Source organism: Chelonia mydas, chromosome 22 (assembly GCF_015237465.2).
Source record: "Chelonia mydas isolate rCheMyd1 chromosome 22, rCheMyd1.pri.v2, whole genome shotgun sequence".
Lineage (NCBI taxonomy): Eukaryota > Metazoa > Chordata > Testudines > Cheloniidae > Chelonia > Chelonia mydas.
The window spans coordinates 18,771,203-18,798,822 of NC_051262.2; the positions used below are offsets into that span (position 1 = coordinate 18,771,203).

Sequence of the window (27,620 nt, forward strand, 5' to 3'; positions counted from 1 at the left end):
TGAAACTTCTTGCACAGTAGTACAGAAAACTTGTCTGCAGGACAAAAGCAACAGGAAACAGACACCAAGACAAATCTGGAGTTCCAGTGAGCATTTATTGAGCTTAATCAACAAAATCAGGATTTTATCATTCATCTTTTCGTACTCTGAACTCAGTGAAGATTTTCACATAGTCACAGCCTTCCATCACACGCATGTACATACAGATATACACATTCCCAAGGAAAACTCAGCTCCACTGGACAGTTTGCCAATTAAACAAAAAGCCAATTTTTCCCCTCCCTCCCTTGAATGTTCCAAGTTCTAGTCCGCCCTGTTCACTTATCAGTGGAACACAGCCCTTTTAACAGGGGACCAATGGATCATAAACTTATTTGAATTGCAAACAAAAAACTTTTCTTTTAAATAAGTTCCAGTTTGTTTCAATAAAGGGAACAGTGACTATTTTTCTCCAGACACCCCTTCCCCACAATTAATGGTTAAAATACAGCAAGCCTGTATCTTAGTATACCCTATCCCTCCCCACTCCCATCCCCATTTCTGTCTACACAAGAATTTAACAATGCTTCAAATAGGGGAACACTTTAAGCTGCAGAACAGTGAAGGGAGCAAAGCTATAAGGCATACTACCCTCCTCATGTACCGATTTTTCATTGGTCTGACATACTTTTCACTCCAGCCACCACGTATTTGTTGTAAAGAGAAGTCTTGGTTTAAAATTGGACTAAAAGGGTCATGGCATCCAAATGTTCTTGGCTTGAACTAATTTTACCAAACTTTTGCCGTGGCAGCAACACTATTCTAGTCCCTGAGACCAGAGTTCACTCTGTTCCCATGAACCAATAAGCTCCTTGGCACCGGCAGCATTATCAAGTCCATTGCTGGCAATGGATAGTACACCAACAGAATCAGACTCCTAGCATTAAGAGACAGAAGTTCATATGTTTGTAAAAAACTAACTAGAACAGCGCTTTAAACACAAAGGCTGAATGATGGTCTCTTCATGGCAGCATTATGTCAGTCACTGATGGAATACAACCATCTGAAACATTTCTAAATCCTTGGTGCAGACACCCTCCCCACCACTAAAATAAAGAACAAAGTTAGTCAGAATGAGATGATTTGATGCCAACATATGTAAGGTCTTTGTGTCAAGCTTTCATGTTCTCACCCTGCTCCATATAAAGACACAAAGCAGAAGGCAAAGGAAAGATGCTCCCATCTCATTCTGGAAATGAAAATATTTAAGACCAACCCACCCCCCCTCCCCTTGGCGAAACACTCCAGCTACAGCAGTGCATTTGTACAATACACTCTGAAAAGCCAGTCTAGATTTTTAGTCACAATTCAACTGGCTACAGACTTGTGCCCCCATTTCACTACCACCTCCTTCCACTTGTGGGATTTAAGATACAGGATCTAATATCAGATTTATAGGTTAACAATGTATTTTTTTGCCTTCTTGGGGGAAAAAATATGGAAAAGCATGTAAAATTCTCAATATCCCATTAAGAACTTGATCACAGAACAAATGTTTGACCTGGGGATTATTAAAAGCAGGTATTTGCTCTGAAATAATGAATACATGGAAATGTTGGCAAGTAGTCTGTAAAAATAAGAAGCCAGAAGAAACCTGACGGTCAAGTTTTACACACTCCTTCATGAGGGAGAAATAAAGACTAGGATTTGCCTAGTCATTTGGAGCATCTTTCCTTTTGCAAGTTCATATACATTTTAGAGATAGCCTATTAGCACCAGAATCAGACTGCTTCCTTCTTCTAGAGAAAGCCACCTAAAAATGGTGCCCCTGATAGTCTAGGTAAGTGCCAATCCTCAGAGGCAGACTTTAATACTTTCAATTTAAAAATTCTGTGCTTCAAGAGGGACCATCAGAACATGGCATCAGGCTAACCTACCACAAATCCAGGCAGAGCACGCACTTTTGACTCTCAGCACGGCTATCCTTTTCTCGTTGCATGTGCATGCTCTGTCATAAGATAATTTTTATTTACACTTTTCTTTTTAAATTTGTTGCACTAAAATGATCCCTCTTCTGTCTTACTGAAAAAAAAAATCATACACTGGCTGCAGTACAAGAGCAAGATTTTACTTTTGGTCAAAATTTACCACCCACAAACTCCCTCCCTCCGCCAAAAAGCACCCCAAAACTACTTGTTTACATTTGGTACCTGCCAACTTAATAAGTGGCTCACAGAGTGCCTGTGACCAAGCTCTTGAGTTTGTACTTTAGTGCAGCTTTTGCTACAGTTATTACAGAGTCACTGTAGATTAGGGGAAAAAAAAAAAAACACAACCCCACACTTTTCACCTTGAAAGTTGTCACCAGGAGGCACCTGGCTCTATTTCTGATCCTCAAGGAGTTGGATGGATAAATCTGCCCTCCCCTGCCCTCCCCCCCCAAAAACCCCAACAAAAAGCAATTTCACTTTTTATAGTCAAAATGGGGAGAAATTATTAATTCCCATGTCCATATTCAGGTAAACAAGCACGGTGTGAGTACAGCATCGGTATATGCAAAGTACAACTGACCAAAAGGGATTGCTTTCATCCAGGTGCCTCCTGACAAACTGTAGTTGAACAGGCTAAAAGGAAATTTAAAAAAAAAGTTTACTGGTTTTGATTTGTCTCACTCCTTTTGCCTGTAGATCAGGCCAAACATCAAGCATGTTGGGAGGGGCACAATTTAAAGCAACACTACTTGACCATAAAGCATTCTCCAGTAATATACAACGCAGAATGACAGACAGCAGTTCATGCCAAAAAACAGAAGATGGCAAGCAGCTTTCTGTGCCTTCAAAGTTAACAAGTTAAAGGATTTGCTTTTTCCTGCTCAAATCTATATAAAGGTTGTTCTGGGCAGAGTATGCACAATGCTGCAGGAGGTGAAACACCCAAGAGAGCTCCAGAACTGTCAGTTTATGCATGTAAGTTGGTTTTGTATTGTTTCTTTTAAACCCAAATTCACACCTATGTTCTGCTCAGCTACACTAATAGCTACTGGATTTCCCTCATGCCAAGGTGGAACACAGGTCTTTGCCCTCATCAGAGCTTGTAAAGTTCCTGGAATTTTAAGAGGGAAATCAAAGAGTACCTCAAACAAGTTAAGCTATGGAGTTTGAGGCTTTTCCAACCCAACAAGTAATCTTTTCCAAAAAGAGCGGCACAAGACAATATTGCAAGCACCAGAGCAAACCCACCCTGACAAGGGACACTTGTCTAGGCCTGCTCTTCATAGTGGTCAGAGCACTTTTCAGATGTTTAGTGTTGCAGAAAACTGAGCCCCTCTCACCTTTAGCTGCTCCCATAATCAGTCTAATCCCTTTAGCCCCAGCAACTTTCATTTAAAAAAAAAAGTTATATATGAACCCAAAACAGAAAAAACGTATTTACAAGTTTATACAAGTATACACATCCAATTTTCAATGGGACACTGTGCCAGAGGAAAGAGGGCCATGGTTCTGAAATAAGTCTACATATCAAGTGCTATAACTACTAATGGAGACTTATGGAAACCAGTCTTTAGTGTTCTGCTAGAGCATACGAGCTTTTCATATGGCTCCCGCAAAAGATGATAGGCTGCTCTTTCCTTCTAGAGCTATGATGTTGCACCTTATCAGCCCAGATTTTTAGCGGTTTTTGTTTTAAATACATGTATTTACAGTGTGGGTGAACTGCAGTTGCATATCAACTCCTCCAATTTAACAAAAAGTTAAACAAAAAAAGTGTTACATTACATTACTGATAGTTTCATCTCGCAGCCCTGGGCTTGAATATTGTGGGGGGAGGGCAAGAGACGGGTTGGGAACTTTTGACCTGGAAAGAAAAAAAGCTGTTGATTCCACGGGCTGTATCTGAAAGGTGATATTCTGAATGGTCTCATAGCATAAGGCACTTTGCACGAATAAGTAACAAGCTGTTTAGCTTAAAAACGGATGAGTAACCAGGGAGAAGTTGAAATGCACTCAGTGAGCTGTTGGAGAATTTGAAATTGCAGACAAACTTCTGTTCATCAAGTTTCTTCTCTTTTCAGGGTTTCTCTTCTTCCCTTGCTGCCGCTGCCCCTGCGCCCCCCCCCCAAAAGAAAATTTTTTAAAACCAGCAGTTTAGTGCAACTAATGTTCAATCAGCACACAGTGCAAACAAGTGAAAAAACAAAAAAGTATTCCTTCTTTTATCTTCTTTCTTCCTTGTTGCCAAATTTAAAAAGAAAAGAAAATATGTCTGAGCTCTTTAGTCTTCATAGTTCCAAAATGAAAAGAAGACGAAAAACCCAAAAAGAGAAGGATATCCCCAAGGAAACGATGTGTCACAGATCTGGATCAAGGGGCTTCAGCTTCTGGTGTTTGTAATCAAAGCCTAAAAACCAAAGATCCTGCAGTTAGTTTTCTCTAAAATTGTTTTAAAAACCTAGGAAGAAAATACAGAAAAGTAATTCAGTTTTTATGGTTTAGCAGCTTTTAAAGCTAACTGAAGTTCTGGTCACTTTGCATGAAAGTTATACAAGCCTAACATTCCCTACTAAATGAAAGGCTATAGCATGATATATGTTGATGACTGCTTTTATAGCAAACATAAGTGTCGAATAAAGTAACAAAACAGGAAGCTGCCACTCATACTGGGTGATGGAAAGGGAACAGCCCAAAAGATGAATGCATGGAAAAAAGGAACTTTCCTTTAAAAAAACAGGAAGCCATCGTTTGGTTAAGTGGCTGAGCTCTTTAATCAAAGATTTCAGAATAATTTATTTACAACTCTGAAAGCCTCCTGTATCTCAAGCACCCAAATCACAAGTGCAGGCTACACTTCCATGCCTCAGACTACCCACAATACAGGCTTTCCGCAGTCAGTGGCTCTCAATGGCAGCTCTACGAGGTATGCTAGTACCACACTCCCTTCTGAAGGCATTCTAAAATTAACCAATTCCTGTACGCTAAATCTCTAAGTTACAGTATTACCATTAGCCACCAACTTTTTCCTTCAAAAAGGAGTCTGCTCTGCCAGCCACACAGCGGGTACAAGTTAGCCTGGCTTGATTAGAATTATTAGTTTCCCCTTCAATATTTCCAGTGAGGAAACAAATGGTTAATTTTTCCTTGGCGTAGTTTAATGAAGTTAAATAGTCTCCTCCTATATCTAGTTTCAGGGTGCAGCTCTTTCTAGAACAAACAGATTATGCATTGTTTCAGAGATCCATTAAAATTCCTGATCAATGTTTTGGTTCCTGCTTCCAGAAACAAAAGAATTGACTCTCTCCTTTTCTATCATCTATAGGAAACATAGTACAATGACTGAGGAGGTGGAATCAAGTATCCACAAAGTCTCTGAAGGTCTATGCTGCTGAATTATAACCTCAGGGTACGTTAACTAGCACTACAATTCCAAACAACAAACATGAGGGATTTACCTCATCAACTGCAAACATTTTTGCTGGATAGGCTGAAGCATAAGCAGGAGACTCTCTCTGTGGTGCTGGGAAGTGAGACTAGCGTTTTGGATTTTTTTTTTTTTTAAAAGCCATTTCAGAGAGACATCTAGTGGCAACCAAAGTGAATTACAGAAATAAACCATCCTTAACATACACAGCTTCTCTCTCCTTCAAGGAGCCTACACAAGCAAATACTGCATCTCCAATAGATCAGGAAATGGGAAAGACCGTAGGCTCCTGGGTGTCTGAATCTGTTCATTTTAATAGGTGAAGTGCTTGGCTCACTGTTTCCCTAACAGAATGCATCTTTCCTCCGCACTCCCCACTTTCTCATTGCAGACATCAGCCCATCCTTCCTATACTCCTATTACTCCATAACCCAAGGATCATCTTTGGCATCTCTCTCTCCCTTACCTAATACATCCCAGACAAAATCCAAGTCCTGTCATTTCTTCATTCATAACGTTGCTAAAACTCTAGTTCACGCCCTCCTTTTCCATCTTGCCTACTCTAACCTCCTCCTATTTGACCCCATTAATACTAGCAATGTAAATATCAGTTAAAAAAGTGAACTGGTTAAACTATTTAAATTATATAACTGAACTAGTTAACCAAGGTTGCTCCAGCCCAGCCAGTGCCAGGGGCCCTGCCAGCATGGTGGGGGTCCTTCCCACCAGCTCAGCGCTGGGGTTCCTCCAGCTGGCACGGGTCCACCAGGTTAACGGTTAGTCTAATTCTTACCGGTTAACCTTTTACACCCCTAATTAATACACCCATTGCCCCTCACAAATCCATTCAAAACAGCTGCTCAGACATTTTTCTTACCCATCACACTCCCTTTGAGCCCTTGTGTTAGTACTCCATTTCATACAAAGTTAAAATTTTGTCCTCACACTCAAGGCCCTTCACAACTCTGCCCCTCCCTACTCATTTAAATAGCCTTATTGCATCAGCCTTTCAACTTTCTCCACTCCAATAATGCTAGCCTCATCCACTTGTTTCTCAGCTTCTCCCACAGCCATTTCTGCACTTTCTTTCTTCCTGAACCTCATGCATGCAACAGCCTCCTCAAACTGATCCATAAGGCCATTACCAGCTCCCTCATCACCCACCTCTGCTGTAATGCCTGTAAGAAGTCAGTTAACCAATAGCGGCTGTTTCAGTTGGGAAGAACCAGTTTCTAAAAAGAAACTGAAATCAAGACCCATAAATTTTCTGCAATAGCTAGTCTATGCAATGAGGTGTATTTACTTTCATCCCCTCATCCCTTGCGTCCCACTCCCTTGTTAGCTCTTTGGAGCAGAGACTCTCTTACTGTATTGCCTATACCAGTGGTTTTCAACCTGTGGTCCACAGACACCTGGGGGTTTGCAGACTAGATCTAAGATTTCCAAAGGGGTCTGCACCGCCATTCAAAATTCTGAAGTTAAAAAAAAAAAAAAAACTGCCTGTACAAAGCCTAATACAATGGTGTCTTGATCAGGGCCTCTGGGTGTTACCAATACTAATAAATCAATGAGGATAAGAGTCCAAAATTCAGCAGAGAGCCACGTTTATTGCCTCTTCCCTTCTCAGAGTTTCTTGTGACCAGGCAATAAACTCTTATCTTACCTCGAAAACACACACAAAAGTCAGCAACTCAAGTGAGGAAAAGGCTGCTTCATACATTAATAAATCGTAAGTATGCTATGCCCATTCATTAATTAGTTTATCCATTGAGTTCACAACACCTGTTCATACATTTTGGCACAACATTACTGAACAAGAGGGTATGCAGGAGAATGACACAGTCCAGATACCGGATTAGGTCAAAACAGCTAGTCTGAAGGCTACTCCTTATTTAGTGCAGCTCACCATGCAGAGTGGAATGGACAAATCAAAAATCAAAGGGGAAGGAAAGGTAAGAAAAAAGTGAAGTGAAGTGATCCATACAATCAACTTATTCTATATGCCTCAATTTATTTCCCCACTGCCACACATCCAGCCTTCAATTCAGTGGCTTTCTGAGCAATCATATACGCACATGGTTAAGGTTTCTCATCATCTACAGGTTCAGTGTGGTATTCTGCCACATACAGGCTCTTGTCAATGTTGCTTGGGATGGGTTTAATTTCAGTTCCCAACTGCTCCTCAATACTTTTCAGGTTGAATCGATCATCATAGGTGATCAAGTTGATGGCCAGGCCCAGGTGACCAAAGCGACCTTCACAAAAAAGAAAGGCTAAAGTAGTAACAGTTTTATCACACAAGTCTGTAGGTTGTCACATGACCAGCTTACACGTGATCATGCAGTAATAAAAAGGTAGTTTCAGACAAGACTGACCAATCCAAACCCTCAAGCACATCAGTACAGTAGCTATTTTAAGTTTCACATCCCCATTTATTGCTGTATTTTTTAGTATTGCTTCAGAAAAGAAAAAAGTGACATTTCTGCTCCTCAAAGGAGAAGAACCATGTTAAAATACACCAATTAAACTCTACAGATTTCTGAACAGTCTCCTTTCAGGCTATTGTCCCATCTGATGTCTGCCCAATCACAACATTTTATTGAAAAGTTAAGCCAATAATTGTGTGCAGAGGTTTTTGTTTAAAAAAAAGAGGGGGGTGGGGCGAGCACACAAAATTCAGTGTTTTTTATTCTCCCTCACCCTGATAACTCAAACACAACTGAATTCAAACTTTACAGATTGAGTCCTCTCTGATGTGCCTTTGCTAGCTAGGAATGAATAATTTTAAGTTTCAATCCACTGACATTCAGACATCTGACAAAAATCTTTGGAGTATATACAGAAGAAAAAAGTGGCACGGTTACAAGTGTGTGTTTACCAGTGGTTAATAACTGAACTACATCATCCTTCCTCTCCCCCCTTGACTTTCCTTTCTTTCTATTCTCTTGAAACTTCCTTCTCACCACAATCCCCAAAAACATTCAGCTTCTCCTCAAAAAAAAAAAACCAAAGAAGTTGATATGTCTGTATAACTATTCATACTAAGTTATGGTTGTGTTTGAACTATTTTGAAAAAAGGGAAATGTTAATTTACAATATATTGCTATTGTTGATCCTGTATTAAGATTTACATACACATACATGTGTCAAGACATTAATTGTAATGTCTTATTGTTTATGACCCCAAGTATCAACAAAAATCTTCTCTCTCCCTCCCTGCAGAAAAGCGTGTGTTTAAAATGCACATGCACACAGCTATTTGAGTAGTTTTCTTAGATTGCCACGAGAAGGAACCTGTCTTAGGAGGCTGAAAGTATATTTTGATTAAAATATTTAAAAATTAAACAGATATTTGGGCCAATTTCAATAACCTAACCATTTAATCCTGTTTTGTATAATGTTCCAACACACCTTAAAAGAGAAGGTCTTTACACAGCTTTTCCTTGGTGAAAAAGGAATGAAGTTTTATCTTTGTACAGGCCATTTTAATTAAATTAAATTAAAACAACCCACCAACTCGCTTCAAGCCATTTGAGAGATACCCACAATACTTCAGAATAAAAAGCAGAAGTAAATCTGAGCAGTAGCAAATTATACTTATTTATTTGCACAGCTTTCCTGAAGAACACTTCCCTTCCCTCACCTGATCTGCCAATACGATGGAGATACGTCTCTGCCAGCTTTGGAAAATCAAAGTTTATCACCACATTCACAGCTTGGATATCAATACCTCGGGTAAACAGATCTGAAACAGAATTCCATTTAATTAATGGATTTTATTTCACCAAAAACCACTACACGAGCTGGAATGGGAGGGTACAACAGGAGCTAGGGGACAAGGCTACCTAGGATGGAGAGGTTACTTGAGCATGATAAAATACCCTTAAAACATGGTTAGTATATTTAAGAAACTGGATGGTGAATCTCTCCTGTGAGAACTGCTTATTTTGTATTTAAATTTTGTTCAAAAAAATCTTCCCCTCACCCATTTTGGGCCTGGATAACATTGTGAAGAACCATCAAGACACGAGCTTTCCAGACTTGGTATTGAGGATCCTTCATATGAGGAACAACTCCTCTAACATTTTGCCTACGTCTGAGCATCCATTTCACAACACCCTTTTCCCTTGAAGGGAAAGTACACGATTTTCAATTGAGTCTCTAAAGGCTTATACAACTTGTTTTCCAGCTAATTTAACTATTTTGCCTTTCTTCTGATGCATTTTGGAGAAGTTACTATTCTTAGAATACAAGCTTCCAATCAGGTACTGAATTGATGAAGTCAGCAACACCACTCGTCAGCAACTACTGCAGTGTGGAATCCTGACAACAGGCTGAATGAAAGGCAGGACTGCAGTTTCACACAGTTCTCTAAGTGTGAGATTAAAACAGAACACTTTAAAAACTTGTTTTTTTCAAAATAAGAAATCAGCAATTTAGCTTAATTTTGTTATCTAAACCCCCCCACAAAAATGTAACAGAACAAAATTAGTGCACATAGAGTACCTACATACTTTTTCAACTAATTAATATTTTACTTGTATAAATGTTAAAAATACTAAGGTTGTGGCAAAAGCTAAATTACCAGAAGGATTCATAGGCAAGTTTGATCCTCAATAGTTGACACAATAATGTGCAAAAGTAAGCTATACCTCTTTATGTAGAAATTACTTTAAGTTAGTCATGACTCATGCACTCTGGTAGTTGTTATCCTTTCAAAAACTAAACACCAATTTATGATGAAGTAAGGTAATGACTGTTACCTACAACATATGGGGATGCAGTGCAGGACACTAGGAGCTTGGCCAGACTTTGTAACAGATAAAGTAAGAGGCCCCAAAGGAAGATGCTACAGTTATTAAAAAGGTTAAACAAGTTTTTTCTGGTTTCAGAGTAGCAGCCGTGTTAATCTGTATTCACAAAAAGAAAAGGAGTACTAGTGGCACCTTAGAGACTAACCAATTTATTTGAGCATAAGCTTTCGTGAGCTACAGCTCACTTCATCGGATGCATTCAGTGGAAAACACAGTTTTTTCTGTTATACTTCAGCTGCTTCTAAAATTATCCTATGTAAAGAAGTATGTCTTAAAAAGAAGTCCATGTGTCAAATGCAAGACTAATTAAAGGGCAGTTTTATAAATTACTCTTATACAATCATTTAGGTGGGACATGAGTAAAACTCAGCATAACAGGAAGGATGCTACATGGTTCACGATAATATGCAAATAATGAATGCCTCAAAAACATTCCAAGTCAGTGTTGGGGGAGGAGGGCAGGAGAATTTAACATTTGCCTTTTGTCCTTATTTAACCACAGTCTGCATATATATGCCTGAAATCTCATCTTAGGAGTTCTTGCACAATCTTACTGTAACATTTAAACAGTAATGTTACATAACAGAGATACAAATTGATTGTTTAATAATTTGTTAAACTAAGCACCTAGGAGAATAAAACAGTGTTATAAGAAATAGCCAGCATGGATTGGTCAACAAATCATGTCAAATTTAATTCTTTGTCTGGGTTACTGGCCTTGATTTTAATAATGTTTCTGATACAGTTCCACATGCTTCTCATAAGCAAAGTAAGGAAACATGGTCTAGACTGAATTACTATGAGGGTATGCACAACTGGCTGAAAGATTGTACTCAAAGAGTAGTTCAACAGTTCACTGTCAAACTTGGACAATCTAGTGGGATCCCACCGGGGGTCAGTCCTAGGCCCAGTACTGTTCAATAGTTTCATTAAAAATTTGCGTAATGGCAAGGAGAGTAAGCATATAAAATTTGCAGAGGACATCAAGCTTGGAGGGGTTGCAAGCACTCTGGAGAACAGGATTAGAATTCAACATGATCTTGACAAATGGGAGAATTGGTCTGAAATAAAAAAGATCAAATTCAATAAAGATAAATGTGAAGTAGTACATTTAGGAAGGAAATATCAAATGCATAACTACAAAATAGGGAATAACTGGGCAGGTGGTAGTACTGCTGAAGATAATCTGGGAGTTATAGTGGATCACAAAGTGAATGAGTCAATGCAGTTGTGAAAAAGGCTGTGAAAAAGGCTAATCTGGAGTGTGTTAATGGGGAGCCCCATATTAAGACATAGGAGGCAACTGTCCTGCTGTGCTTGGCACTGGTGAGGCCTCAGCTGGAGACCATTGTCCAATTCTGGAGACCAAACTTTAGGAGAGATGTGGACAAACTGAATAGAGTCCAGACAACAGCAACAAAAGTGACGAAAGGTTTAGAAAAACTGACCTTTAAGGAAAGGTTAAAACAACTAAACGTGTTTAGTCTTGCTAAAAGAAGACTGAGTGAGGACTTAACAACTGTCTTGAACTATGTTAAAGGCTGTTATAAAGAGGACAGTGATCAACTGTTCCCCACATCCACTGAAGGCAGGACAAGTAGTAATAGGCTTAATCTGCAGCAAGGGGGATTTAGGTTAGGGATCAGGAAAAACGTTCTAACTATAAGGGAAGTTAAGCTCTGGGAATAGACTCTGGCATTCCCTTCATTGAAGGTTTTGAGAAGGCTTGAGAAACACCTGTCAGATGGTCTAGGTTTACTTGGTCCTGAATCAGCACTCGGGGGCTGGACTACATGACCCCTCAAGATCCCTTCCAGCCTGACATTTCTTATAGTCTTGAAAGATTCTGATCACTGAAGGTAAGTATAGTTTTCTTCATTATGATAAAAAGCAGGTGAATTGATTGCATCTATAGTCTGGTTCCAGCTGCAACCTCTAGAAGTCAAATGATCTGCGTTTACTACTAAAACTGAAAAAGGATTAAACAAAAGAAAGGAAACACTTACCAGTGCAAACAAGATTCCGGCATAAGCCATTTCGGAAATCGTGGAACACACGATTACGGTGTTCCTGGGAGAGCAGAAAAAAATATCAGCAGCTTTTACAAACTGAAACATGGGTCCTACTACTTCTCTCCCCCATGAGCCGGAATAAACACTGGAAAAATGAAAACTGAACACACTCTTTAAGAATAATACTGAGCACTTCTTGTGCTTTCATCCATTTTAAAGTGCTTCAACAAAAGAGGCTTTTGGTACAACTTTTGGGTATAGATATTTAATTAAACTAGTCAGAAACTGATGCAATTCCCGTGGATGGACAATCTGTTTAAGAGTGCCTCTTAAAGTAAACAAAATTTAAAGCACTCTAACTGAAGAGTGTCTATCCAAAGGGCTTGTATGAATTTAACTACATCAGCTTCTGTACTGAAAAGCTACACAAAATTGTATTTAGAGAAGGCCTGAAGCAGACAAATTAAGTGATTTGCCAGAAGTCACAATAAATCAACTGGGATTAGAAATCAGGTCTCCTAGTAGTACACCTGGATTACAGCTGTCCTAAAGAAAATCTAAAATTTGAAAAGTTACTTATTTCCATTCCAGATATTTTGACTATCAAGTCTTTTTCAAGACATTGTGTTATTTGTTGAGTAAAAATATTCAATTTACTTTATTGCTTAGAGATCTATTCATAATTTATGTTATAAATCAATGCACGACAAGTCAGTCTCTTTCTGCTAACTCAAGTCTTCACTCACTACTCATTTTATTTTTAGTGTATGTATTTTTACATATCAATAACCATGGCACCATCTTGGCAGCACTGAAAAAATTCAAGCAGTATCAATCTTAATCAACCAGTTTAAATAAATGATAGGCCTGAGATGCATAAACAAATATGCACTGCATTGTGCTGTGAAGATCAGCTAGTTGGAAGTCTGATTTGTGCCACTAAAAACTTTTTATTGAGATTTCAATGAACAGTCAATATTGAGAGCAGCCAGAAAACACATTACAGTTTGTTTTCCGCCCGGGGAGTATTTGGATTAGTTGTCTTACCAGTGAGTAGCAGCTGAAAAGTTCTAACATCCATTTATAAAAAACAAATGTGAATCAAAAGGTTTTAAAATGAAATTTGGTTACAAACAGCATCTGAGCCTACCACCAATGTTTGCTAGTTTGCGGAGACAAGATCAGTATTGAAGTCTGGAGCTAACCCATGATGAGAACTGACCTAAAATTGTGAAACATATCAATGGAATCACATAAGACAACTAAAATGTAAGACATGAAATGTGTATCAAAACTGGTTTTAATTAAGGTGCTTTTGATCATGTGACTGAGTTGCTGTGCTAAGAAATAGGATCACAATTTCTTTAATTAAGCAGTACAACACTTGAGTTACAGTTCTTGAAGGACTAAATATTACAATTCTAATTCACACCTGTATTAAGTTATCATCAGTTGCTTTCATACTAACTGGTATAGCTTCACACTCACCTGCCTCATTTTAGCATGGATATAGAAGCAGGAATAGCCCAGCTGGGAGATCTTCTTGGCTAGCAGTTCAACCCGTTGTGAGGAGTTGCAGAAAATGATTGACTGGTTAATCTGGAGCTGAATAGAGAGAGAGAGGCGTTAAACAGCAGCAGCATTTTACTTACAAAGCTTTGAAATCTGAGGAGAATGCATCCCTTTCAGGACTGCAAAACATGTATCTGGGATTCCAGCTAGAAGAAGTCACTCACTCTTCTGGCTGCAAAGAGAAGATAATGAGAGTTCTCCTATCGCGAGGTCTGCAGTTTAATAGTACAGCAAGAGAATATGCATTTTCAGAAAAGATCCTGGGCTTCAAATTTCAAAGCTACAGCATCAAAGTAAATGGTCCAAGATATCACTGTTCATTTAAAGAAAGCCATTTTTTAAACAACAAAAACACTAGGTTAAGGAAAATCTCCTTTCTTGCTAGAATGCATATCTTTGCCATTAAGTTATGTTCTGAAGGATAATTGAAGTGGTTCAGACTGGTCTAGTTGCATCACACTGCCCAGTAGCATACTTACCCTGGAGAATAGCGTATTCAGGCAGTGTACTTTCTGCCGCTCAGTTACATAGGCATAGTACTGGGTAACTCCCTTCAAGGTCAATTCCTCCATCAGGTTAATCTCATAGGGTTTCTGCAAATGGGAATTCTGAAATAAAGAAGCATTTCAAATTAAATTAAGATAGAAAAGACATGCCTGTCTACTCACAAAAATTAAATATTTTCTTACCTTAACCTACTATCCTACCATTTGAGATGCATCACCTGTCAACAATTATGCTAGCACAACCCCAACAGATAAAGCCAAACAGGAGTGTGCATCCCAAGACTGCAGTTGCAGATAGCCAGTATTAATAAGAAAAAACTATGTACAATGGATGTTTATTTAATATTCCCATTTAATGTTTTTTAGGATACAAAACTAAATCCAGAATGCAACTTAGAATACCCATGCATAAATCACATCAAGAAAAAAAAAAAAAAAAAACCCCACCACCACCCTGTTTACATGATGCACATTTACCTATGTGCATGAGGGCAAAGTCTCCACACATCCATGCACTCCATACCCAAATGGACATCAAGAGGCCACTTACCATGAACTTCTGTACACTAAGTGGGAAAGTGGCTGAGTAGAGCAAAATCTGCCTGTTTTTAGGTAGCGTAAGAATAATGTCCTCCATTATTTGAACAAAATCCTGAGACAGCAATTTATCTGCCTGCGATGAGAAGAAAAAAAATATATATACCAGTGCTGCACATTCTGGATGTTTTTTATTAATGTTAAGTTAGAAGAACATGAAATATAACTAATGTTCTCCTCTACTTGTGAGGTAGAAAGCTTGCTTTGGAGTATACTGCTTCATGGACAGCTTTATTTACCTACTAGGAAAAAGCTTTACTTCAACTGCAGAGACACCGAGAAATGCAATTTATGCTGCCTCACTTCCAACTCTTCCAATTTAAGAGCCATACCAGACTGAGGAAGGAAGAGCAGAAGAGATTTCCCATTCCTTAACTGGAACTCATAGATTCTAAAGCCAGAAGGGACCCTTGTGATCATCTAGTCAGACCGCAACTCAGGTCACAGAACTTACACAAAATAATTCCTAGATTCTACATATCTTTCAGAAAATATCTGATCTTGATTTAAAAATGGTCAGTGATAGAGAATCTACCAGCACTCTTGGTAAATGATTCCAATGGATAATTGCTCATTGTTTAAAATGTACACCATATTCCTAATCTGAATCAGACTTGCTTCAGCTTCCATCCACTGGATCATGTTACACCTCTCTCAGCTAGAATGAAGAGACCATTATTTAATATTTGTTCCCCATGTACATACTTACAGACTGATCAATTCACCACCTTAACAGAAGAGCAGCCATACTAGGTCAGATGACTGATCTATCTAGCTTAGTATTGTCTGTCTGTCTGACAGCAGCCAGTACCAGATGCTTCAGAGGGCAATTTCAAGTGATCCATCCCTATTGTCCAGTCCCACCTTCCCACAGTTGGGAGGTCTAGGGACACATGGAGCACAGGGTTGTGACCTTGAGTATCTTGTCTAACAGCCACTGATAGACTTATTTGCCCTCCCTCCCCCCCATGAACTTATCTAATTCCTTTCTGAATCCAGTTATACTTTTGGCCTTCACAACATCCCACAGCAACAAGTTACACAGGTTGACTGTGTGAAATACTTTGTTTTAAACATGCTGCCTAGGAGTTTGATCTTTTGTTACATATTACCCTTCGGGTAAATAATGTTGTCCTATTCACTTTCTCCACACCATTCATGATTTTATAGACCTCTATCACATCCCCCTCCCCCCCCGGCAAGTCATCTCTTTTCTAAAGTGATCAGTCCCAGTCTTACTGTCTTCTCATACAGAAGCTGTTCCACACTCCTAATAATTTTTGTTGCCCTTCTCTGCATCTATTCCAATTGTAATGTATCTTTTTTGAGATGAAACAACCAGAACTGCATGCAGTATACAAGGTGTGGGCGTACCATCAAATGTATATAGTGACATTATATTTTTATCTTTTATTATTTATCCCCTTCTTAATGGGTCTTAACATTGCGAGGTTTTTTGACTGTCACTGTAAATGGGGTAGATGTTTTCAGAGATATCTCCACAATAACTCCAAGGTCGCTTTCCTGAGTGGTAACAGCTAATTTAGACCATATTTTGTCTGTATAGTTGGGATTACGTTTTCCCAATGTGCATTACTTTGAAATTCGACGTTATTAAGTCCATCTGCCGTTTTATTGCCCGGTCACCCAATTTTGTGAGATCTCTTTGTAACTCTTCGCAGTCAGCTATTTGTTAAGTGACACAGATTAAGCTCCTTGAGTCTATCATCATAAGGCAGGTTTTCTAACCCTTTAATAATTCTCATGGCTCTTCTCTGAACCCTCTCCACGTTTTCAACATCTTTCTTGAACTGGAGACCCCAGAACAGGACAAACTTTTCCAGCAGCAGCCACACCAGTGCCAAACAAAGATAAAATAATCTCTACTTCTACTCAAGATTCCCCTGTTTATGCATCCAAGGATCGCATTAGCCTTTTTGGCCACAGCATCACACTAGGAGATCAAGTTCAGCCGATTATCCAGTATGAACCCAATGTCTATTGGATGTAGCAAACTATTTCTCACATCCCCACTCTCCCAGCCTCTGACTCAGATTCAGTTGTTTCAAGAGAAGTTAGAAGGAACGCTGCTTTTACTCTACTGGAGAACAAATATTTAGTAACACACTCTTCAATCTAGCAGAAAAAGCCAGAACATGATCCAATGGCTGGAAGCTGAAGATAGACAAATTCAGACTGGAAATTATGCATATATTTTTTTAATGGTGAGAATAATTAGCCATTTGAACAGTTTACCAAAGGTCGTGGTGGATTTTTTAAATTAAGATCAGATGTTTTTAAAAAAGATACACTCTAGGAATTATTTTGGGGAAGTTCTATGGCATATGTTGTACAGGAGGTCAGACACCTTGGAATCTATGAATCTACTGGATCTTCGTATATCAGTTTATACTGAAAGGTTTGTATTACAACAGTCATTTTAAATGGAAGAGTAAGAGCTACCCATTTCAGAAGAGAGATTGTTAACCTAACGCTCAGTGGTCCTACAAAGTAAAGGGAAAGCAAACTTTCCCTATCAGTTTGCTTTTAACAGTCTCTGAGAAAAGTACATGCTGAAAACTCTTCCCCCCAGGCTACTTCCCCACCCTGAAAAAAATGCAGAAATGGATCAATCTCAGCTTTATGATGTCGACAGAAAGTCTGAAAATTTTACTGGCCAGCAATGCTCAATGAGCAGGCCTGCCGAGATGTGTCATTGTTTTAACTTCCTGTTAATGGTCTGCAAAACATTGAAAGATATTTAAGACAGCAACTTGCCTCATCCAATACTATCATCTGGACATGTTCAACTTTTGCTACTCCTTTCTTGATGAGATCCAAAATTCTTCCAGGGGTAGCTATCACCACATGCACTGTAAATTTTATAAAAACACACATTTAGGTGAATTTTTGCTTGGATAAGACAATTACATTAAATCAACTTTAAGGGCCTGTATGTACCAACAGTTTGTGGAAAATTGGTGTGTAAAATCTACCTCAAGGTAGCCTGACATGCACTAATCATCTACGTGGACCCTGTTCCCACACGCTATAAGTTATGTAATATGCTTGGAGGTATTCTGGTTTCAAAGCGGTGTAGACTGAAGTGCACTACAGAACTTACAGTGTACTGAAGTAGTGTCCACCTGGACAGTTGGCACATGACATATTCACACCCCAGTTTCCTGCAAACTAGATGCTTGTATAGACCAGTCCTTAGAGATGACTATAGAAGGGATGCATAAAACCTCATCCTGGCTCATAAAAGGCCAATGCTAGTATAACAGTAGCTGAAAGGGAGATATTTTAATGCTGTGTTTTGCAGTACTGTGCAAGCCACTAAGGAGCAGCAACCTTAACTGGGAAGTGTCCTTACCTGTATCATCAAGCCTCATTATGTCATCACGCAGATTGGTTCCTCCTGTTGTTGCCATCACTTTGGCACCTCCCATGTGTTTGCTAACCTGGATACAGATCTGACTGACCTGCAATGCTAGTTCTCGAGTGGGAACAATCACCATTGCTGAAAGAGAAGATGCACAAAATCCTCAGCACAAAGGATGCATTTTATCTTTTAATACTGCCTTCCTCCCAGTTCAAAAAGGCACTAAAGAATGACATGCTTATGAACACATGTACTCAAACTCTATGATGGCTAAACTTTAAGAATTTTCATAAACCTTCTTAAACCCGTTAATGAGTCGTCATGGAAACTACATAGGTATTCTTCATGACAAAGAAATATCACTGTGTTGAAGCACTGTAAGTTAACTGGCATTCCTTGTGTAGGCTTAAATAGTGCCAGACACAATTTATACCCCCAGCCACCTGTACACCACACACCTTTTTCAGGGCATATAAGCAAGGATGATGAGAAATTTGTAATAGCTGAGATTTTCAAAGCAGTCTTGGGGATTAATTTTAATTGAAAGTGTGTCCAAATCCCCAGGTTGCTTTGAAAAATTCAGCCACCAATTTTAGGTATAAATCTGCAGGCCATCAAGCTACACTGATACCTACAATCTTCTAATGTCCCATCCCACCAATACTGGTGTGCAGCAACCGGGCTACTCATGTTAGTTCCTAGATGGAGCTTTATGTAAACCTGTCTTCAACTCACCTTGTATATTGTCCTTCTTTAAGTCTAGCCGTTCAAGTAATGGAATGAGGTAGGCTCCGCTCTTGCCCGTTCCATTTTTAGCTCTAGCCAAAATATCCCTACCAGATAAAGCAATGGGAATACTCTCCTCCTGAAAAGCAAGCACAGGGCAATGCAACAGTAAAATAACCTCAACTACAACTTTAAAAAAATAGGCCCTGTTTAACACTGACCCTGATAAGGGACAGGAGAATTTTCCAGTGCAACACCGAGTTATAAGACCCTATATATGAAAGTACACCAACCTCATCACAAAGACAACAAACTGATCAAGAAAGAGCATTTCAGCATCCCACTTGTGAGAAAACTGCTCCCAGTATCCCATTTATCAATGCCCTACTACTCTAGCCTGGTCATAGGAAGAGTGAATGGACCAGCTACCATAGGAATGATTCTCATGTGCAGAGTACATACATAAAGTACAACAAAGGAGATGGGGGAGAGGTGCTATCGAACTATACCATGGGGAGAGAAAGGCTCTCCACCATAACCCCCATTCCAGACACCGATTAGGCCAGGAAAAGTAGTAGGGAAAACTGCCTGTGTGACTTCAAGATCGTATATATATTTTACCATTACATCATGAAAACAGAGGGCTTATTAGCTTTTGAAATTTAAGACATCCTTTATGGAGCCAGCTCCAGACTCAAAGACCAGAAGTATTTTTCTTTCTGCTGTTCAGTAAAAAGTATAAAACCATTCTTTAACACTTAGACAAAGTAACAGAGATTACAGAGCCCAAGTTAAGATAAGTGTTCAGAATGCCTTGTATCATATTCTCCACTGATGAGGTGAAATGGACCAGTTGTGTGTACTTTAATTCTTCTCCAGTGCTCAATTAAAAAGCCACCACACACACACACCCCCACCCACTAAAAATAATTTGCAGATCATAAAACAAGAGAAACATCAGAAAAAGAGAGTGAGAGGACTTTACTGGGGGGTTGTATTAGCTTCCATCGAAGTACATCTCAGTCACCTTTTGCCCCACCTCTGCTGTGAGGTTTGTGATTAGACTGGCACAGTGCTGCAACTAAGGGGTGAGATGAACTGCTGTAAGATTCTACAGAGATTTTTTGTGATGACTACCTCTGTGGTGCTCAGATCAACTCAGAGCTATTAAGTTTGTCCATAAAAAAAGAACAAAGAAGATTGTTGATATCCACAGGACTACTTACACATTTGAAGCATCTTAGCAAATTGGGGCCTACAACCCCCTAACCTCTCTACGATAAACAGAATCATACGTCAAGCCTTTAAAAGGTAAAAAAGCCGAATTTCTATGTTACTAGGTATTTTTTAGTTTAGTATGAAGTAAGTTTTTCAGAAATTATACGGTCAAAGCCTTAGTGTCAAAACCTCAAGTATGCCCAAAAGCTTTCAATGACTGACTAGGAGATATCTAAGATGAAACAATCCGCATGTGGCGCAAAGAATCTGTTCCGTACTAACCTGAATAGGAGATGGCTTTTCCCAGCCCATTTCAAAAATTCCCATCAGCAACTCCCGTTTCAGACAGTAATCTTCAAACTCATTTCCTTTTGTGGAGGTCACATCCTGAGCAATTAAGAAAGTAGAACGGTAACACCAGTTCATACAAATTATCCCCATAAATTGGTCTGACTGAATTAACTTACACAGATTATAAAACCAGGACAAAGACAAGGCAAAATGCAGTAACAAGCCCTTTCCCACCCTCCATCATACAGTAGTTCACAAAAATCTGTGTAGTGCAACCATGGATAATTAGGTAGTATTGGTTACTGGGGAACCAAGCAAAGTAATCTGCATACACACTTAAAACATATCCGTTTTGAAGCAAAAGCACTAATAGACTTCATCCTGTAGTATTCTTAAAGTAAAAATATATCCCGAGTTTCAACATATTTGCCAAGTATATCTCCTTTTAATTAAGTTTTAAAAATAGATCAGAAATGAATTTTCTCACTGCTAGCACACTGTCACTGCAATTTATCTCACACTCACAACCCATTGCTTGTAGTGACCTTTAAAACATCCTTACCGAAGTTTTGATTCTCAGATCTTTTGGAGGGAGTTTTAAAGTCTTCTTCCAGTCATCACCAGGTCTGCAATGTGAAAGCACTAGTTAATAACCGTAAATAATTCTATTCTGTTTTAGTAACAATTAGTACTTTGCACAAACTAACAAATCCTTAACCTGCCTGTGAGGTAATTATTTCCCCAGTTTTACAAATGTGGAAACTGAAGTACAGAGATTAAACTGTTTACCCAAGGCAAGGACCACCATGACAAAACAAGAATTAGAACTCAGAAGTCCCTGAATTCAAGTCCCAAACCCAGAGCATTATACTTCTCTCTGAACAGCATCCACTTAAATGGTGCAATGTAGTAAATGCACCAAAGAACCTGGCATAATTATGTCACCCAGAAATGCTGCTCTTATCTTAGACAATTTTAAGAGAAGAGTCTCTCAAGCACACATTATCTACTCGCTCTTATAACCATTAGCAAATATGATCAACAACTGTTCACCTCATCAAGTTCCCCTCACTATTTCAGAGCCAAACATGACAAGTAACATAATGGAAAAGAAAAGGAGTACTTGTGACACCTTAGAGACTAACAAATTTATTTGAGCATAAGCTTTCGTGAGCTACAGCTCACTTCATCGAATGAAGTCAGCTGTAGCTCACGAAAGCTTATGCTCAAATAAACTGGTTAGTCTCTAAGGTGCCACAAGTACCCCTTTTCTTTTTGCGAATATAGACTAACACAGCTGCTCCTCTGAAACCTGTCATAATGGAAAAGGTTAGTTTCCTTAATATTAGCCAACCATATCTTTGGAAAAAGATATGACAGTTCTTATAATCCTATGACAACACAGTACTGGTCCATCATAACCTGTATCTGCTCCAAACAGTGTCAAGTGCTCATATCTAATGTCTTGAAAGACAGTAAGAACCCATAATTCATTTGTCTAATTTGCACAATACTAAACCTTGAGGGGGGAAAAGGAGAAAAGTTCTCTTCCCATCCCCAGCTGATAGTCTGGCTAACAGGACACGGTGAGCTGATTATCAGCAACTCATAAGATTTTTTACTATTTAAACCAAAACTATATGTTGGACCACTTTTGTGAATTGCATTCTCTTCATCTGGCAGGCAGTTTCTTCAAAATTACTAAAGCAGTTAAAAGCATAAAGATGTTTATAATTTTCATTCATGCACTACGGAAGAAAAATAATCATCCATACACAAGTCTCTAGTTCTTATACAGACCAAAACTTGGAACTGGATCTGGAACAGTTCTTTTACTTCAATTTCCAACTCCCAAATCCACATTTTATAATGCATTTTCAGAAATTCCTAAATTGGGAAGGGGGAATGGGGGAGGGGTTTAGTGTTGCACTTGTTCCAGGTACACTTTATTCAAACCTGTACTGGTATAAAAAAGTGTTAAACTGAGGGATCAGACATTTTTTAAATCATGTTTTGCAAATCATTCAGGAAAGAAAATGAGTGGTTTAAGGTCAATGAAAAACTGGCATTCCCAGTTTTAAAATATTTAGCTCTAGTTCTAGCATTTAATGAAAAATATCTACTAAATGTCATGTAATTGACCTGTGTGTGTATATATACATGAGTGGAGTGGGGGACAGTACTCTCAACAAAGTGACTTTAAGGTCCATTATGTCACAACTTGCCACCTGTATTAAAAGCTATAATCATACACACTCTTATTAAACTCAAATAGACTCCACATCTTCCCCTCACCCCTAGCATCAATCCTGAACAAGGGATCAGGATGAGAAGATGTTTCTGGGGGAAGAGCTATCAAGAAAAGAAGAAAAGGAATTAAGGTAGGCCATCAACCTTTGCTTTTCAATCGTATACAACTTGACAAAATGCCTTAACTATTAATTCTCACAACTGATAAATAACCAGGATCTGTCAGAGAAAGTCTATTAATTTCACATTTATTTTCTCAATTATCAGTACTTCATATTCCTCATTTGACAGCCTACACTGAATTTTAAAGTAATACTAGGATATAAAACTTAAACAACAACACAAGAATCTTAAATTCTCTCCAATGCCTGGTAGCTCAAACAAGTGTTTCAGATGCTGCTTAACATTTATGCAAATACTTACTTAATAGCGGTGGTCATACTCTGTGCTTGCTGTTGAGTGCCATTATTGATTGTGTTGGTGTTTTTCAGCTGATTCATCTGTTGCTGAGTCTGTGTCCCCCCACCTCCTGGGCCCCCACTTGGTTTTACAGGGCCTCTCAGCTGCCCATTCTGACTGGATAGACCCATTATAACAGGGTTCTCTGTTCTGGCCGTGCTCATGTTTTTATTTGTAAAGATGTCTTTTTAGACTTCAAAACTTTGAAAGTCAGTACAGAAACTGTAATAACAGTTTATTAGACTCTCCAAAATGAAGAGATAAATAAGTCTTGCTCAATATATGAGTCCTTTATTGCAATGCAGGCAAGCACCTGTAAGTCACTCAACAGTAAAGTAGTAACTTGCTCTGATGCACCGTGGAACAACTTTTTTTTTTTTTTTTTAAAAAAAGCCCTCTAACAAAGTTGAATTATATGTGAATTCACTCACTTCAGTCTGAAAAAGATGCAGAAAAAAAACAATTAATACATGGATTTAGGGTGTAAAAATATATCACATTATATGATCATTACAAACTATTTTGATACTTTAACTGAAGCATCACCAGAACAAGCATCCAAATCCTCAGTACTTTAAACAAAGGCACCCAGAAGATCAGTTTTAAGTAGGGAAGTTAACTTTTGGTTTATTCATGACACTTGAATACACAACTATCGTAAACTGAATACAACTTCACATGTGGAACTCTGTGAAGATGTGCACTCTTGACATCTTTTATGTGATGAAATGCTTTACAAATATTAACTACACCCCAGGAACATAGGTATGAGTCATAGAGATTACTTCACCCAAGCTTGAAGTGCAGCCAAGGGGCAGAACACAGCAGCTGTTTACCACCACAAAGCAATGGTGCACATGAATTAAGGACAGGAGATGAAGAATAGGACTATTATCTCGGCTCTATGAGCTAAGATCAAGTGTAAGTAGTCTCTTGGCCTATCCAAGTCCGTGATCAAGTATCTTGATGTTTTTGGTCTTTTGGCCTTGAGATGAAAACCTTGCCTGTGTCTCTTGGACCTTGAAGTGAAAAAATTATCTAAATTATAGGGAGAATTGGGGGTTGGCGCACTACGCAATTACTTTAATATCTCAATTGGAGGAGTAGGGGAGAGAGAGTGTGGGTGGGCTTACTAATATGGTAAGCAAGATGAAAATCATCTGAAGTAATCAGAAAAACACTGGAAATCCGAAAGTTATAAATTCTATTTCTGTTTAAGTAGAGGTTTAATTTTAACAGCTGGTTTAACAGGTAAACTACAATTTAAAAAACAATAAAACTTCAATTTCAAATAGCGAAACCAAGTCCTTCACTCTTAGTGAATCAAAACAGCTTCCTGTTTTATTACATTCACAAATAAAAAAAATGCTCGCAGTGGTTAAGTTTTCTAATTAGAGATAGCAATTCAGATACAAATGTATCATTAGAGATTTCCCTCTTAATTTTTTAATTGAGCTAACACCCTTTGAGTTACGTTCAAAATAAGTTTGTCACTGGAAAACCTCTCAGAAAACAGATACATACAGAACAAATTTAAAGTTAGTGGCAGGAGTATTGGAAAAGTAACTATAGCTGACTGTTTGGCTAACAAGATACCAAACACACACACGACCTGTACTCTTCATAGAAAGTTACCAAAGTACAAAATTGTAAGATTAATTTGTTTGAAGTAACCCTAGAATTGTTACTAACAAGTAAAGTCTACAGGCCTATCAATAGCAGTTTCAAAAAAGGATTTATAGGCTTGACATATAGTAAGTATCATTATCTCAGAGCAGCTGCATTTTACACAATAAATGTAAAACAAAGGCAGCACTGGTTGATTACTGCACTCTTACACAAATGTTGTTTATAAAATACCTCTCCCCATACCCAGGTAAAATCCACCCACAGAATTCGAATACTAACATTCCTTAAAGGGACACCAATATCTAGTCACTTTAAAAACAGTTAAAAGTAGTTTCAGGTTCTATAACCTGGTTCTGAATATTTCTGCCAACTTTTATGGTTTTACAATCAAGTTTTTATTTTTTTTTCCAAACATTCCCCTTTTCCTTTATTTATTTATTTGTGTTTCAAAGTAAAGACAGAACAAATGACTTACTATGGAAGGGAAACAATTAGTATATGAAGTACTGCCAACTGCACAAAGCAATCTTAAAAAAAATACTTTCCTCCAATCTCTGTCAGTCAGTCATTTTAGATGGTACTCTTGTTATGAGTAGGTGAAATATTTTTGGATGGATGTCATTTTCAAGTACCTTTAATTTACAGGGACACTGTCATAGTAAAAATATTTTTATTTTTAAGAAGTCAAGAGAAACACTATTTGCATTTAGACATTTCTCTTTTGTGTTACAACTCAAATATCAAGCATATAGCTAGGACAGTAGAACAAAAAAGATAAACAGCAGAGAGATACAGCAAGAGGTAGACTCAACTTTAAACTTTTTTAATAATGTGTTGTTAGTAACCCATTTTCCTTTTTATTTTACCTGGCAAAGTGCCTTTAAATATCTTAACCCACACCCACAGTAGGATCCCAAAACTTTAAAGTATAACATGTAAGAAAGTAAAACGATATTTAAGAAATCTGAACAAACCTAAAATTTCAGGGACAAGCAACACCACCATTTTGAAAGCTAGTGCCCTCTACTAGCAAAGCTCACCACCCCCAGTCTAAGCATTTCCTTTCTTGATTTTGACCACGTATGCAGACTATGGAAGCCGCTGCCACTACACATTTCCACTGCCCTTTTGCAGTAAACATCTTCCTTTCCCTGAGGAACTTTGATTTTTGCCTAAAAAGAGCACACAATGCTACAGGAAGAAACACAAAATTGGGGGGTGCTTTTTAAGTGACCCCAGGAACCACGTCTTCCATTGTTTGCTAGGGTTCAAGCAAATAGTCCTACAGAATCCTGAGGCCGAGGTGAGCTGCTCCAGAACCGACTTACATTTCCTCTAATGTAAGGACCTCACTGCAGCTTCAATCAGTTTAGAAATTTCAACCATATGCTCATCCTTCTCCCCACCTCCCCACAAAAAAATAACGGAACGTTTCATTTTCAGAAACAAACAATGGAGCGCAGCAGCTTAAGCACTTTTTATTGATTCACTCCCACATCGCCATGGGCCTCTGCCTGGGACTGACAAGAGCTTTAGTTTGAGTGTCCGGAGAAGTTTGTGCAAAGCTTGGGGAAGGGGGCGATTTCACCAGGCAAAAACAGGAGCAGCCCGGCTCCCCCACAACCGAGGGGCGCCCCAGTTTAACAACAAACGTACATAAGCCGCGTTCATTTGCGGCCAGACTGGAGCAGCCTGTAGGAACAGGCACAACCCTAAAAATTTATCTGCGCAACATCAGCGGGCACCCGACTCCGGCAACATCCGTCGAGGAAACAAAAGATCATTCCCGCCCCCTCCGGGACCCAGGCACCGAGGGGGGCGGTGCTCCCCAGATACACCAACCCCGCAGGCTAGTGTAGGGTCCCGCACCAGAAACACCAAGCGCCCCCGCACCCCTCAAGGTCAGGCTACCAGATACACGCCTCCCCCCACTTCACGGCCTCCCGCCCCGCTCCTCCACCACCAGCCACCCACCCACCCACGCCGCAGCGCCGCCCCCTCGCGAACCGCTTCCTCCCACCCCCGGTGCCCTAACACGCCTGCAGGCCCCCCCATGGGACACCGACCCCAAGCGGGCAGGCGAGGCGAGACCCGCCAAGTCCCTCCGCAGCGTTCCCCCGCCTCCAGTCCGAAGTGGCCGCCCGCTAGGCCCGGCCCAGCCCAGGCCCTTCTCCAGAGCAGGCCGCAGGCCTCACCAAAGTACAGGCAGTCGATGCCCGCGCGCCCCCATGCCCAGCCCCGAAAGCCGCATCCCCGGCAACCTCCTCACCGCCGCCGCCGGCTGCGCTCCCCCGGGTATAAAAGTCCTCGCACTCGCCCGCTTGGTGCCTTGTTATGGCGATTCGACGCTCCAAGATGGCGGCTTCCTTCTTCCTCCCGTTTGCCCTCCCCCTCCTGGCCTGGTAAGCAGGCAGGCCCGGCCCCTCGGCCCGCCTCCGTTACCTCAGCGCTAGCCTCGAAGCGGCCTCCTGGCGGAGCCGGTGCGCCCCTCAGCACACGCCAGCTCTTCACACCGGTACCCCACAGGCGGCAGCAGCCCCGCGCCGCCAGCCACGCCCCCCCTCGGGCCCCTCACCAGCCCTCCAGCGCGCCCCACCGACCCCAACTCCCACGTCGCTGCCACAGCCCCACGCGGAGCCACCCAGAACCCGCCGTCACCTGCTGTTCGGCGCTTCCAGGCTCGGCCGGCCGAAAGCGCACTCCGCGAGAAGCCGCGTGTCTTTTCCGCCGCGCCCCGCCGGGCCCGCCTCTGGCTGCCCCGCGGCGG

At 39.9% G+C, this 27,620-nt stretch overlaps 1 protein-coding gene across 3 annotated transcripts; it reads right to left on the reverse strand.

Annotated features, from left to right (window-relative positions):
• Positions 1 to 76: 76 nt before the first annotated feature.
• DDX6 (DEAD-box helicase 6) lies at positions 77 to 27,620 on the reverse strand. 3 transcript variants are annotated; one of them, XM_037882159.2, is made up of 14 exons: positions 27,512 to 27,620; positions 23,189 to 23,661; positions 21,078 to 21,141; positions 20,507 to 20,611; positions 19,016 to 19,145; positions 18,272 to 18,418; positions 17,674 to 17,768; positions 14,849 to 14,971; positions 14,272 to 14,400; positions 13,709 to 13,825; positions 12,215 to 12,278; positions 9,038 to 9,139; positions 7,470 to 7,649; positions 77 to 4,377 (listed from the first exon to the last, which is right to left on the reverse strand). In XM_037882159.2, the coding sequence occupies exons 2-13, from the start codon at positions 23,386 to 23,388 to the stop codon at positions 7,474 to 7,476; spliced, it is 1,452 nt and encodes a 483-aa protein (XP_037738087.1). In that variant the 5' UTR covers positions 23,389 to 23,661; positions 27,512 to 27,620; the 3' UTR covers positions 77 to 4,377; positions 7,470 to 7,473. The 3 variants fall into 3 exon arrangements, with proteins under 3 accessions (XP_037738087.1, XP_037738086.1, XP_037738088.1); XM_037882158.1 differs by lacking the exon at positions 27,512 to 27,620 and adding an exon at positions 27,123 to 27,280; XM_037882160.1 differs by lacking the exon at positions 27,512 to 27,620 and adding an exon at positions 27,123 to 27,280 and having other exon boundaries at positions 77 to 4,428.

What these genes read in the sequence shown, in the direction of transcription:
- DDX6 (XM_037882159.2), bottom strand. Translation starts at nt 23,388, where the DNA reads ATGAGCACGGCCAGAACAGAGAACCCTGTTATAATGGGTCTATCCAGT. An exon ending in AGTATGACCACCGCTATTAA is followed by an intron (nt 21,142 to 23,188) that starts GTAAGTATTTGC and finishes TTCACATTGCAG; the next exon opens with ACCTGGTGATGACTGGAAGA. An exon ending in TTAGTGTACAGAAGTTCATG is followed by an intron (nt 14,401 to 14,848) that starts GTAAGTGGCCTC and finishes TCTTTATTTCAG; the next exon opens with AATTCCCATTTGCAGAAACC.